This window comes from Bufo gargarizans, chromosome 2 (genome assembly GCF_014858855.1).
Source record: "Bufo gargarizans isolate SCDJY-AF-19 chromosome 2, ASM1485885v1, whole genome shotgun sequence".
Classification (NCBI taxonomy): Eukaryota; Metazoa; Chordata; class Amphibia; order Anura; family Bufonidae; genus Bufo; species Bufo gargarizans.
Window position 1 is genome coordinate 310,339,607 of NC_058081.1, and position 13,449 is coordinate 310,353,055.

A 13,449-nucleotide genomic window follows, 5' to 3' on the forward strand; every position below is an offset into this window, starting at 1 on the left:
ACAATTCTTTTCTTGCGCTTCAATATCCATTTAAATATTAGCGTATAAATCATCAGATTATAGATATTTTAGGGTCTAATATACAGGTAGAAACCATACAGAGACTTTAGTAAGGAGCAATTTAGTAAATGTATTAATGGACATGTATGCACTAATTCTCCAGGTTAAAAAAGAGGGACATTTAAGGATCAAAGAAGGACAGAGGGACTTGGGTTCAAAAGAGGGACTAATCCTCCAAAAGCCTCCACTTGGGAGGCATGATATGTGTGTATGTATATATATATATATATATATATATATATATATATATGTATGTATATATATATATACTTAATACTTTGTATTTTATATATATATATATATATATGTATGTATATATATGTATATATATATATATATATATATATATATATAGTGTTACGTGACATCGCTAACATTCTTCCTAAATATACAAAATCTTTCCTTTACTATCTCTGTGTCCTTTACTATTAGACTAGTTTTACGCTGGTTCAGTCATTTCACTTGAGCACTAATGAATTGTAACTCTAAGAATTAACAGATTACTTAATGTTTGTGTTCCCTTCCTTACATCGTAAGGCCGTTTTTCATACCGTAAGACCATGTACATTATAAAGTCCCACCATCTCTAATGACATAGTCCAGTAGCGATCAGTACACATTTGGGACAAGACTTCCACCATTTCCATGGAGCAGAACTGGTGGGTATTTTATTGTTGACATTTAACAGTAAAGCCTTAGTAAGCAGTAACTGATTTTATAACCGTACGAAGCCATTTCAAACACTATTACATCCACTCACTCCAGAATTGATTGCGTCCTAGAACTGCTGAGAGCTTGCTAGCAAAGTGTTGGAAGCATCACTAGAAAATAGTTTAGCCTTCGGTGATTGAGAGCTTTGCAGCGGGCGCGATAGTTACATTCATTAATCCGCCCAGGTTGAATGGATACATATTGCTGTTTCTTCTCAGGGAAAAACTATTTCTTTAATATATTGTAAACTGCTTTATTTTCATATTTTATTTGCACATGGTGGCCGTGCTTAGCAGGTAATGCGATAGTTGCAGTTGTGATATGCAATTGAATGTTTATTACCACATAATATTTCCAAGAGATTGTAGTTGCTGCGTAAACTGTGTGCATGGCATGCATGTAAGACTGTTATAGGGGTTGTCTGGGCTTTTACTATTAATGACCTATACTCAGGATAGGCCATCAGGGATCTGACACCCCCGCCAATCAGCAGTATGAGGCGACGGCGTGCGCAGTGTGCTTGTGCTGTCTCCATTTTCTCTTCCTGTCTGCTGCTGCAGTCTATGGTCTTTGCCATAGACAACAAGGGTGAACGGGAAGGCGAGATGGGAGATGGCACGTGCTCACTATGCGCCGCCTCCTCATACAGCTAGTCGCCAGGTGTTGTACCCATGCCGATTTAATATTGATGACCTATTCTGAGGACGTATCATTATTAGTAAAAGCCTGGATAACCCCTTTAATGCCCCTTTAAAAATCTGTGGACATACCAGTAAATATCTATACAATAATACAAGCTTGTGTTTAGTGTGTAATACCTCCATCACTTATATTCTTTGTGTAATCTTTGTAATACTCGTGAGAGTATGTAAAGTAATTGTAGGCCACTAGGCTAGCTTCAGAACAACCGATCACACCACTGGATCCTGATTGACTATAATGAGGTTTGTTGGGTTTCCGTTATGGTGCCAGACAAAATAGCACAGCATGCATTTTTTCTGGAATCTGTGGCGGAGGTCCCTGACAGAACCTCCATCATGGATGTGAACATTAGCTTAAGAGTAGACTTCCATTTCATGTTTCAACAATGTTCATTCTCCCACATGTAATTGCATAATATATAATATAGTGTATTGTGATATGTGAATGAGTGTCCCATGCCCAATGGCTTTCCGTGGTAGCATATATGAAGTGCAATATATTTTGACAAATATAGTACATTTTGACAAGTATACTTGGTGTAATACCAATAGCTATCTTGGCGGTTTAGTCTGCTATGTTTCTATGTTCTATCGAGCAGTTACTCAAGATGGGGGGAGTAATATATTGTAATGATCAGGTTTACTTCTTAAACCCCCATTCAGAGCTACAGAAAAATCATGCCGGATAATGCATTATTGTAAGAGCTAGTCTGTAGGGGGCATTATCTTGCTATTATCCAATTATTATCATTATTATTATTGTATACATGTGCTGTAAGAGACGTTCAGACTCCTCAATCTGAAAACGGGTTTACTGCAAAGTGGTATGGAAAAGCATTGCTCAGACTATTCTACTGATTGAAATTGTTCATTTGAGACCAAGTAATTAGACCCAACCTAACTGCCTGACCAGCGTCTTTCTCCCCCGGTCCTGGTAGAATAAGCAGATATTACATTCATTGCGTTGCTATTATACCAACTGTTTAGGCGTACCCACATTTAATCAGCAGCACGGGTATATTTTGATAGCGATCACACGGACCGCATCATGCTTGTCTAGGCACTTTCCCAGCATGTTTATTTTCTCTGTCCAATAATCTCTTCTCATGATATGGCTAATTTAGTTTATAATTTCAGCCTGACTATAGCCACAATAATTCCGGCTTGGTTTGTGCAAAAATAGATTTTTGATCCACAGTTCAGATGTTTTCTTTCTTCATTTTTATTTTATTTACAAGATAATTGAAAAATCTCTCTATATATACAGTAATGGCCAAAACATTTTGAGACCAACACAATTTTGGTTTTCACAAAGTTTGCTGCTTCCGTTTTTATAGCGACAATTTGCATTAAAGTGGTCGTCTCAGCGAAAGTTAATACAAGGCACTTACTAATGTATTGTGATTGTCCATATTGCCTCCTTTGCTGTCTGGATTCATTTTTCCATCACATTATACACAGCTTGTCTTCAGGGGTTACAAGCACCCTACAATCCAGCAGTGGTGGACATGCTTGCACACTATAGGAAAAAGCGCTGGCCTATGCGCACTCCCGTGGTCCCAGGCACCAAAGACGCCTGAAGTGTGCAAGCACCACCACCACTGCTGGCAATGCTTGCTGTGTGAATAAAGAATGGTATCAAAACCTCCTACAAGAGCAACTTTTCCCAACCATCCAGGAGCAATTTGGTGATGAATAGGGATGAGCGAATCGACCGAACCCGTGTTTGGGGAAATGGTTTCGCGAAGCAATAACTTTGAGACTTCGTGAAGCAATAACTTGGGCTCATCAGAGCCAGTACATTCTAATACTGTACAGAGTTCCTGCTCTGTACAGTATTGGAACAAAGTTTTATGCAAATCGACTTTGGATGTTTCATCCAAAGTCGATTCGCTCATCCCTAGTGATGAGCAATACTTTTTCCAGCATGATGGAGCACCATGTCACAAGGCACAAATAATAACTAAGTGGCTTGTTGAACAAAATGTTTTAATCTTGGGTCGATGGCCAGGAAACTCCACAGATCTCAATCCCATTAAGAAGCTGGTCAGTCCTCGAAAAGCAGGTGGACAAACAAAAAAACTGAAATTCTGATAAACTTCAAGCACTAATCAGTTAAGAATTGGCCCAGAAACTGAAATCCAGCATACCAGGACAAATTGCATAAGTCTTGAAAAAGAAGGGTCAGCACTGGAAATATTGAGTCTTTGCATAAACTTGATGTATTTTTTGGTAAAAACATATGAAAAGCTTATAATTGTAGTTCAGAATACAATAGAAACATCTGACAAAAATATCCAAAAACACTTTTGGCCATTTGACAAAGAAAATATACTGTGTAAGGGTCTATTCACACGACTGTATTTCTCGGTCTGCATCCGTTCCGCACCCATTTATTTCAAACGCTGGTCTTAATAAGTGTGCCCCTATGTCCTTCTTTATAAGGGGTTCTCTGTTCTTTTTTTTAGAAAATACCAAGAGACCTATTCCTCAGTACTTACGATCTGATGCTGCAGTCTCTTCAGACTGGCTGCACTCTTTTCTGCTTAGGTCCCGACTGGTTGTGTTCTCAAGTCTTCCTGTTCAGCTGCATATACAGTATATGAACAGGAAGACTCCTGGAACACATCAGGCCAGGATTGGAGCAGAAGAGTCCATAGCCAGTTGGAGCCCAGCAGAGACGGCAGCATCAGTGGTGCGAAGGATGGTTAAGTACTGAGGAAACAATCTTTCATCCACAGGTGAGAAGACTCTGGGATTTACTAAAAAAAAAGATTGTAGAATCCCGTTAATACAACTTTACCGCTGCTCCAAACCAGAACTTCATGTTAACTTTTACTTGTGTTGTTCCTTTATTCCCCGCTGCCTTCAAGCTGTTGCCTGCAAACTCATATTTTTATGTTTATGCTTGGTAGTGTGTGCCCACAGAAATTAAGCAAATTGTTCATCTGTCATAATAGTTTAGTATAATTTCATTGTAAAAGGAACATGTGTTGCACCATATTTATAATGGCACTGCTAATTGTATATTTTTTCTCATTACATTTTAGATGTACTTGAGTCTACATTCCCAGTAGGCTAAGGGAAAATACTTTTGCAATTAAAAATTTCATAGTGTCTGATTATGTATTTTGCTGGTTTAATGGCCTAATATTTAGATGAAAATGTTACGGTTTCACAGATTCATACTAGGGATAAGCAGTAGGTTAGGTTCACACATGGCAGTTTTGGATGCATCTTTGTTAGCCAAAGAAAAAAAAAACATAACAAAAACAAGTAGTCATTTTCTTCTTCCTGCTTATTAAGAAGCACTTCTGGGCTTTGGCTAAAAAAAAATGTCAAAAACTGCATAACTGTCGTGCGTTAACCTGGACTCACTCCATTGCAGTTCAACTTTAATAAAGTATACATGACTACATGAGAGGAGAATAGATGAGGTGGTAAACTTTAGTTCAGCTATGATGAAATGACAGTAATAAAGTCCTGATAATGCAATAGAGAACTAATCCTCAAGGATATGATATAAGAAGTAAGAAGTTAACTTTTTTCCCTCTTATACACAGATTCGGTTTCTACAGCATCTGGTCCGCTTTTAGTTGAAGTTGCCAAAACTCCAGGATCCAACCTTGGAGTAGCACTAACTACCTCGATGTACTGCAACAAACAGGTCATTGTTATTGATAAAATCAAATCTGCAAGTATAGCAGACAGGTAAGAACTCGCTAAAAAAGATTTGACCTTGTTTTTTTCCCCCTTCTTCACTATGAAGTCCCTTGTATACTATGTTAACCAGATTCATGACTGGCACTTTACATTTATGCTTTTAATGCAGTTGCAGAAAACATCTGAAAAAGAGGTCACCATCATGCAAGGTCATGATCATGCAAATAAGTAGAAAAGGAATTCAAGCACTAGGATGTTGCAAAAATAAAATCCAACCTTTAATTGCAGCAAAATTAAAAGATCCATAATAGAAACTATGTTGAAAGTTCTTGAGTAATGTAATAAATAATCTACCTTAACTAGATCCTTTTAATGCTTCAATTTCTTTACTAGATTCTCTTTAGGCTGTTGCAGCTCTATCACTATAACTGGCAAAGCTTCTAATAGTAGTTATGGCTGTTGGCATTGGAAAAATAGGCTTCCAGCAATATTTAACCCATTAACACTCATTAATTTTAATGATACTGGTTAAAAATTGAATCAATTACGGACAACACTGAGAGTGAACTCAGACTGTCACAAACCGCACCGAGACAAAAAGCAAGAGACGAGGGGATGAGGGAATGATATCCCTATTCTCTCACCCTGGTCTTACTCAGCCCAGGGACACCCCCTGATGGTGGGGACTCCCTGTCCTTGAACCTAGACTGGACTGTCCCTCATCAACCAATATTAATGGATTAAGGGATTAATAATAAATTCTATAGGTGCTGTATGGTAGACAGTTAAACAAAGATACATACAATATTGACAACAAGGACACACATAAAAAAGACCCTATTAATAAAGGGGTCTATTAATGGACTGTGTATACAACGCTTGGACAGCTAATTATAGCCAGTTAGGTACACCGTAAAATATACAGATAACACTCCAAGACACACAAAATTACCCTGTTGATGAAAGGGTCTACAATTTTTTCATCAACAGGGTAATTTAGTTCCCCACTAATCAAAAACTTACTCCCCATCATGTGGATGGGGAATGTGTGTTATTAATGACACAAACCATTTAAGGCTACTTTCACACTAGCGTTCAGGGCTCCGCTTGTGAGTTCTGTTTGAAGGCTCTCACAAGCGGCCCCAAACGGATCCGTACAGCCCCAATGCATTCTGAGTGGATGCGGATCCGCTCAGAATGCATCAGTCTGGCACCGTTTGTCCTCCGCTCCACTCAGCAGACGGACACCTGAACGCTGCTTGCAGCGTTCGGGTGTCCGCCTGGCCGTGCGGAGGCAAACGGATCCGTCCAGACTTACAATGCAAGTCAATGGGGACGGATCCGTTTGAAGTTGACACAGTATGGCTCAATTTTCAAACGGATCCGTCCCCCATTGACTTTCAATGTAAAGTCAAAACGGATCCGTTTGTTCATGGTAATACGAACGGGTCTGTTCTGAACGGATCTAAGCGTTTGCATTATAGGTGCGGATCCGTCTGTGCAGATACCAGACGGATCCACTCCGAATGCAAGTGTGAAAGTAGCCTAACAAGAACCACGGGTTGTTTTCAAGGCATCTAGTAATATGTTTCTGTGTTATTTTTCATTCAGGTGTGGTGCACTTCATATTGGGGACCACATCTTGTCCGTAGATGGAACAAGCATGGAGTATTGTACATTAGCAGAAGCCACACAGCTCCTAGCAAGCACCTCTGAACATGTGAAATTAGAGATTCTTCCATACCATCAGACCCGGTTAGCACTAAAGGGACCTGATCACGGTAAGATAATCAGTAATATCGTAACCCTTATCCTGTGCCCACTTGATACAGTATGTTATGCATCATTCTGTCATTGCTAACTGATGCCAACAAACAGATATTTACAATAAAATACTACGGTTTTGGTCATTTTGTCTGTGGAAAAGTAATTCTAATGTATTAGATATATTTGTTATTCTAGAGTACAGTCATTGCCATATTTTGGAAAGTATTCATGATAGACTGGCTCCGGTAGACATGCACCAACTGGTTTCCGGGTTTTACCTGTGGGTCATCCATATCGCAATGAAGGGGTCCAAGATCTGGCACCCTCACAATCAGCTGTTCGCTGATTCAGTGTTGGACCCTCACAATCTGATATTGATGATACCATCAATATCCATAACCTGGAAAGGTCCATTAAAGGGATTGTCCGGGAGATACAAAAAGCCTCAGAATGGTGTAAAGAAAAGAAGAAATCATACCTGACCAGTCCTACACTGCTCCTTTGTTCCATCCCTGGTCTCTACTTCCTGGTGCTTTTCAACATGTAGGAAATGGCTACTGAGGCAACTGTTACTCACCTCTACAGCCAGTGAATAGTGGAGCAAGCATTTCCTGCTTGTCGTGAGGAACTAGGAAGTAGAGACAAGTGGGGGAACAGAAAAGTGTCTGTACAGCAGCAGCAGGGGATCGGTGAGCTAAGTATGATTTTTATTACACCATTATGAGGCTTTTGAAAATAATTTCTATTGCTTAGACAACCTCTTTAAAGGGGTTCTATCATCATATACATCACAATAAAACCATCTCGCCGAGTCATGTGCTTGATAGTTGAATATCATGGTCTTGATCTTGATCTTCCTAGGTGCCCCCTAGGAGCATAGAGGGTCTTGCCATTGCACCTCGTTGCTCCCAGAGGCTTTACTTACTGCCCTTCATGTCGCTCCACCACTCACTACTGACTGACAGGGCCAGGCAGTGAAGACTTACGCTTGGCTCTGAAATCTCGTGGGAACTCATTCGGTGCATACACTGTACAGGGTTCAAACTATCCCTGTGGCTGTACAGTCATGGAGCCTGGCCCTTCCAGTCAGTGGTTGGGGTATAGTATAAAGCTCCTAGGCGCTCATTTGCATATTATAAAACATTATGGGACCAAGACCACGATGTTCAACTGTCAATTAAATATGTCTTGGGCGAGACAGTTTAATTGTGACGTATCTGATGACAGAACTCCTTCAATGTCATCTGCTTATGTCCAATTCAAAGAGCCAAGCTGAGATTGACCTGCCCTACGTTTGCAATTTCTCAGTGTAACATATGGCGTGGTTGTTCAAAATGGCAACTAATCCAGACAAACTATTAATGAAAAGTTGGTTAGGAAGGGTTGTTCACCAGTTGACCATCCAAAATAGATGCATTGCTAGCTTTATGGCCATTGGACGCAGCTGTAACCTGCCTCATGAACATTAGGATATTATTAGAAGACATGATGTTTGTAATCTTTCTAACTGTTTTATCTTGATTGTTTATTCCCTACTTTCCCTGCAAGCTGTTTCGTTCTCTTGACCTGCTGGGATTCATAGCCTTCAAGCTGAGCGGCAAAATGCTTCTCTGAGATATAAAGACTGTGCATATGAAAACAAATTATTTTAACATCCAAGACACATTCTATTGTAGCTTAGCATTAGTTTTTCAATTTTCTCTTTGAAAAGATCTTACGGCTTAGATTAATAAATCCATTTATCTGCACTTTACATAGGAGTTCTAAAATGGTAAATAAGTCTTAAATATTTTGGCGCTGCAGTCATGCTCAGAATGCAAATGTATGCACGGTACATCCCACCGGTATATTATACCAGAGGCCAAACATCCTAGACTGTTAAATAATACAGTGTCCTGAAGGTGGAAGTGAAATATGTCGTAAAGGTGATAATGTCCTGTAGCATTTGCGCAGCCTAAATAGTGGAGAATGAGTTGAATAATAATGCTTGATGCCCTGACTATCCATAGTTACCAGCATAGAATGAAGTAGCATTGTGGTCTCTCACGTAGGATTTACTGGATTGCTGTGTAGACCGTCATAAATATGATATAAATAAATGTGTGAAACATTATGAGCAGGAAATGATTCTCTAATTGTCCTTGTAAAACCCATTTAATGCCCTAATGTCAGCATCTAGGTCATGTTGCTTTCAATTACCTTGCTAACTGCTCTCACTTCCACTTTTATTCATTAAAACTCAGTTACCTTTCCCTCTTTTCTGGTTCTTTTTTTTCTTTTTCTTTTCTGATTTCCTGTCATCCCTTCATGCGGGCAGTAAAGGTTCAAAGGAGCAGCGAAAAGCAACTTCCATGGGAAAGCTCAACCAACAGCCACCGCCGCCACACCAACCAACATTATAACACCTACCACCCTGACCATTGCAGGACGCCAGCCATGAAATGCCAGAAACCACCTCCTCAAAAACTCCTCCGTAATGAGCCATCTTTACTTTCTGCCTCTCCTTCTCTCTTCTTCATGCTTTCTCATTTCAGGCATTACAGCATTGCTTTTATTTTTTACTTCTTCATACTAACAATAGACATGACTGGTATGCTGGTCTCTGTGTAGCCTTCTGGGTTCATATTAATGTTGATGGCATGAGATGTGCATTTTCTAAAGAGCAATAATTGATCCAGTACAGCAGCATTTACTGGATAATTTTATACCCGGGTGAGGATATAGGACAATTTCATATTAGGGCTACACACTGTCTGTTGTCCGCAGGGGAATCATTTGGTGTAGTAGTTTTTACTCCACATAGTATGCGTTTGGTGAGATGGTACATGGTTAAGACCAGAGGCACAGTAAGTATAAAAGTACCACCTTACAAACTAGGGGCTCCTTTTAGTCTTGAAAGCCAAAAACTAGGCAAACATGTACTGTACATAGATACATACATAGACACATTTGAAGATGTATGTGGACACATACACCTACATACATATATATATATATATATATATACACACCAAAAGGTACATAATATCCACAATTGCATCAAATACACACATCGATAAATAAAAAATACATACTCAGTGTTAAAACGTATACTCACTGCCCAGTAGGTAGCACTAGCGTTATCAGTTGTGTGATTTGGATGTGTTTGTTTCCACTCCATTGCAGGAAAAGTATGGTAACTGTGGGTAATAAAATAAAAAGATTGTGGAAAGGGGATTGAATAAGAAATATGGATGCCCATAGGCGAACAAGGTTAAAGGGGTTGTCCTGCCGTACATATTGATGACCTATCGTCAGCGTAGGTCATCAATATCTGATCAGCAGGGGTCCGACACCTGGCACCCCCGCGGATCAGCTGTTTCAAGAGGAGGCAGCGCTCAATGCGAGCAACGCTTCCTGGTCAATTACAAGTACTCGCTCCATTCAAGTGAGTGGAGAAAGTACTTGTCATTACACTGTACATCATTACACTGTACATCATGACGTGCAGTGTAATGAAGAGGAAGCAGTGCTCGGATGGAGCGTTGCCTCCTCTTGAAACAGCTGATCGTCGATAGGTCATCAATATATATGGCAGAACAACCCCTCTAATTGCTCCTCAGTGTTGTTACATTAGTACAATATGTATGAGACAGTGTAATCTGAAAAAGGAAAATATTAAGGGGGTTTTCCAGGGGTTGAACATCAGTGGGGATTGGGCACACAACTAGAAAAGGCTAGGTCCCATTGCAAATACTTGAACATCCCACCCCAAGCAACTTTCCTGCAACCCCCCCCCCTCCTCCTGCAGGTAGTCAAGAACGCCCATTCCCGCCATACAACACCCACCCACTCAGTTATGTGAAAAATACAGGAATTTACGTAACAGTGGATATTCTCCCTTAGTGCCCCTTTCACAGTAGAATTCTCCTTTAGTGCCCACCTCACATTATTGATGTCCCCTTACTCCTCCTAAACATTAGAATGCCACCTTACTACCCCCACACAGTAATTATGCTCACTTAGTGCCTCCTAACAGTAGTGAAGCCCCTGTAGTGTTAATAAAATAAAAACTAATACTCAACTTTATTCTCCTGATGAACGGAGCACATAATGCTCTCCTCAGCAGCAGGTTTCATGCAGTGACATCATTGCTGAGCTGAGCAGGAGAGTTTCCCAGCAGGCTTGACAACATCACAACATCATACCTCTACTGGGGAGAGCACAAGCTGGGGAATCAGGCCAGAATTTTAGGCCCGAGTCTGGCTGCTATGTCTGTCATCCATTACGGCCAGGTCTCATCTGCCAGTACGCACACACAGGGCGGTCCAGGCCCCCTCAGCTACTGCGAGACCCATAGCAGCCTCTATGACTATTATGGTGGTACTTCTGCCCAGAGACATAGCTATAGGGAAAGCGGCTGCTTTGGGGCTCAAACTCAGAAAGGGCCCACCCAGGGGGGAGAACTAAAAAATTGTATTGTCTGGGCCCCACTCAACAGTATTATACAATTAGATTATATATAGAGTCACAGGAGTGGGCATTGCATGGGAAGAGGGGGTTGCCAAGAAATTGCTGTGGGAAGGCCCCTTTCAAAAATTTGTTGTGGGGGCCCAGTCATTTCTAGTTATGCAAGTGCTTCTGCCCCTTGGTGGGCATCCAACTCCCAGCACCTTTGCTGATCAGCTGAAGAGGCCGTGACACTCCGTTGAGCATTGCAGCCTCTTTTTAGCCCGGTGACGTCACATTTTTCAGTCATATGGCTTATGTGCCACTCAGTCTCTTTAAAGTGAAGGGGCCTGGGCTGCAATACCAAGCACAGCCAAAGTGCTATACAATGTATGGTGCTGTCCTTGATTTGCTTTGAAGAGGCCACAGTACTCTTTGGAGTGCCGCACCCTTGTCAAACAGGTGCCTGGACTTGACCCCAACTGATCCAATGCTGATCTATCCTGAGGATAGGCCATTAATGTTCTACTCTTGGAAAACCCCATTAAATCACCCTTTTATTTATTTTTTGAGGTTTTTTTTTCTCCTGTTTTAACTTTTCCCATGTCTGTCAATTATAAATAGAAAATCATGTCAAATGAAAAGTGCTTAGTAAATTGCCTTAGCTACATTAGAGAGACTGTATAATAATTTATGATTGAGAACATCTCTTTATATTAATGATTATATCTAGAGTGGAAACATCTGGTTTTCTCTTCCTTTAAGGTAAAACAAATTGAAAACATATAAAATGACTAAATAATGGAGTAAAATGACTGAGTAATTCTTAAACATCATGCAACAGTCTAACTGGATTTCTGGTACTTAGATGTTCATTTATTTATCAAGCCTCTATAATGGTCTTTCAAAACATATTTTGCCATATGCCATAAAGTTAGGCCTCCAAGGTCCCTATAGGGCCTAGTCCCCCATTACCAACATAGAGTGGACAACCAAGTCATTTCAATTAGAAATAGTACTAGATCGAGTTTCATATTTTGTTGTAAAGGAAACATGTCACATTGAAAATGGTATCTGAGCTGAATGCAGCATGTTGTAGAGCAGGTGAGGCTGAGTAGACTTATATTTAGTTTAATGGGAAAAGATTCAGTAAAACATGTAATTTTATCCATTTATATCATTCTGGTGATTAAAGTCCAGGAGGCAGTCCTATCCGTCATTAACAGACTTCCCTATATGACTGTGTATAGAGAGAGCGGTCAATCTCTGATAGGACCGTCTCCTTGACTCTCCCCGGAATAAATAAATTACAAGTTATACTGAATCTTTTCCTGTAAAGCTTTATATCAGCCTGCTTGGCTCCTCCTGCTCTATAACCTGCTGCCTGCAGATGAATTAGAATTTTCATGGTGACAGGTTCCCTTTAAATATTCCCAATGTATTTTACACTTTTACCTGTGTAAAAGTTTACATCTGGGTGAGCAGTGGCTAGATGTTATACATATGCATGGAAACATTGATCTAATGCCATCTTCATCTGCACAACTGCAGTGGAAAAAAGCAGTGCTGTGGTGTACATATTATACACCTTATTACCAAAACCTGTGGCCTCCACAAGAACATGGCGAACTGGCCCTCAGATGGCTTACTAGGAACAAGCTTGACTACTAGGGGTGAACTGATTTAGGTGTTTGCTAGCAAGCACAGCTCTTATATAGATCATTTATTACTGGGTCTTACATTTTCTATTGCAATTGAAGGTGAAGTTCTGTTATATAAACAGCTCCTTGAGTAATGTCCATACCAAGGAGAAACACTATGGCGTCTGAGTGTGGTGTACTATGTACTCTTTCTTACAGCAGCATTGGTATCTTCGTCCTTCTCTCCTACCTCCATGAGTGCATACAGCCTGAGCTCACTTAACATGGGGACTCTACCTCGCAATCTGTACCCTACCAGCCCACGAGGAACACTAATGAGAAGGAGACTGAAGAAGAAGGACTTTAAAAGTTCATGTAAGTTGCCTTACAAAGCTTCCTTTACTTTAGTATAGGACAATATAGTATACAGTGCTTCCTTTACAATAGTATACGTCGGTGCAAACTGAATGTGGGAGGAA

General features: G+C 40.3%; 1 protein-coding gene across 12 annotated transcripts in view; it reads left to right on the forward strand.

Annotated features, from left to right (window-relative positions):
- Positions 1-13,449, forward strand: part of GRIP1 (glutamate receptor interacting protein 1) — a 522,445-nt gene that overhangs the window by 468,293 nt on the left and 40,703 nt on the right. For 6 of the 12 annotated variants that reach the window (XM_044280469.1, XM_044280476.1, XM_044280465.1 and 3 more), the window contains 4 exons: positions 5,036-5,183; positions 6,747-6,916; positions 9,220-9,375; positions 13,190-13,345. In XM_044280469.1, the coding sequence (XP_044136404.1) occupies positions 5,036-5,183; positions 6,747-6,916; positions 9,220-9,375; positions 13,190-13,345 (630 nt within the window). The remainder of the gene's footprint in view (positions 1-5,035; positions 5,184-6,746; positions 6,917-9,219; positions 9,376-13,189; positions 13,346-13,449) is intronic. The other 6 variants (XM_044280466.1, XM_044280468.1, XM_044280471.1 and 3 more) reach the window with 3 other exon arrangements.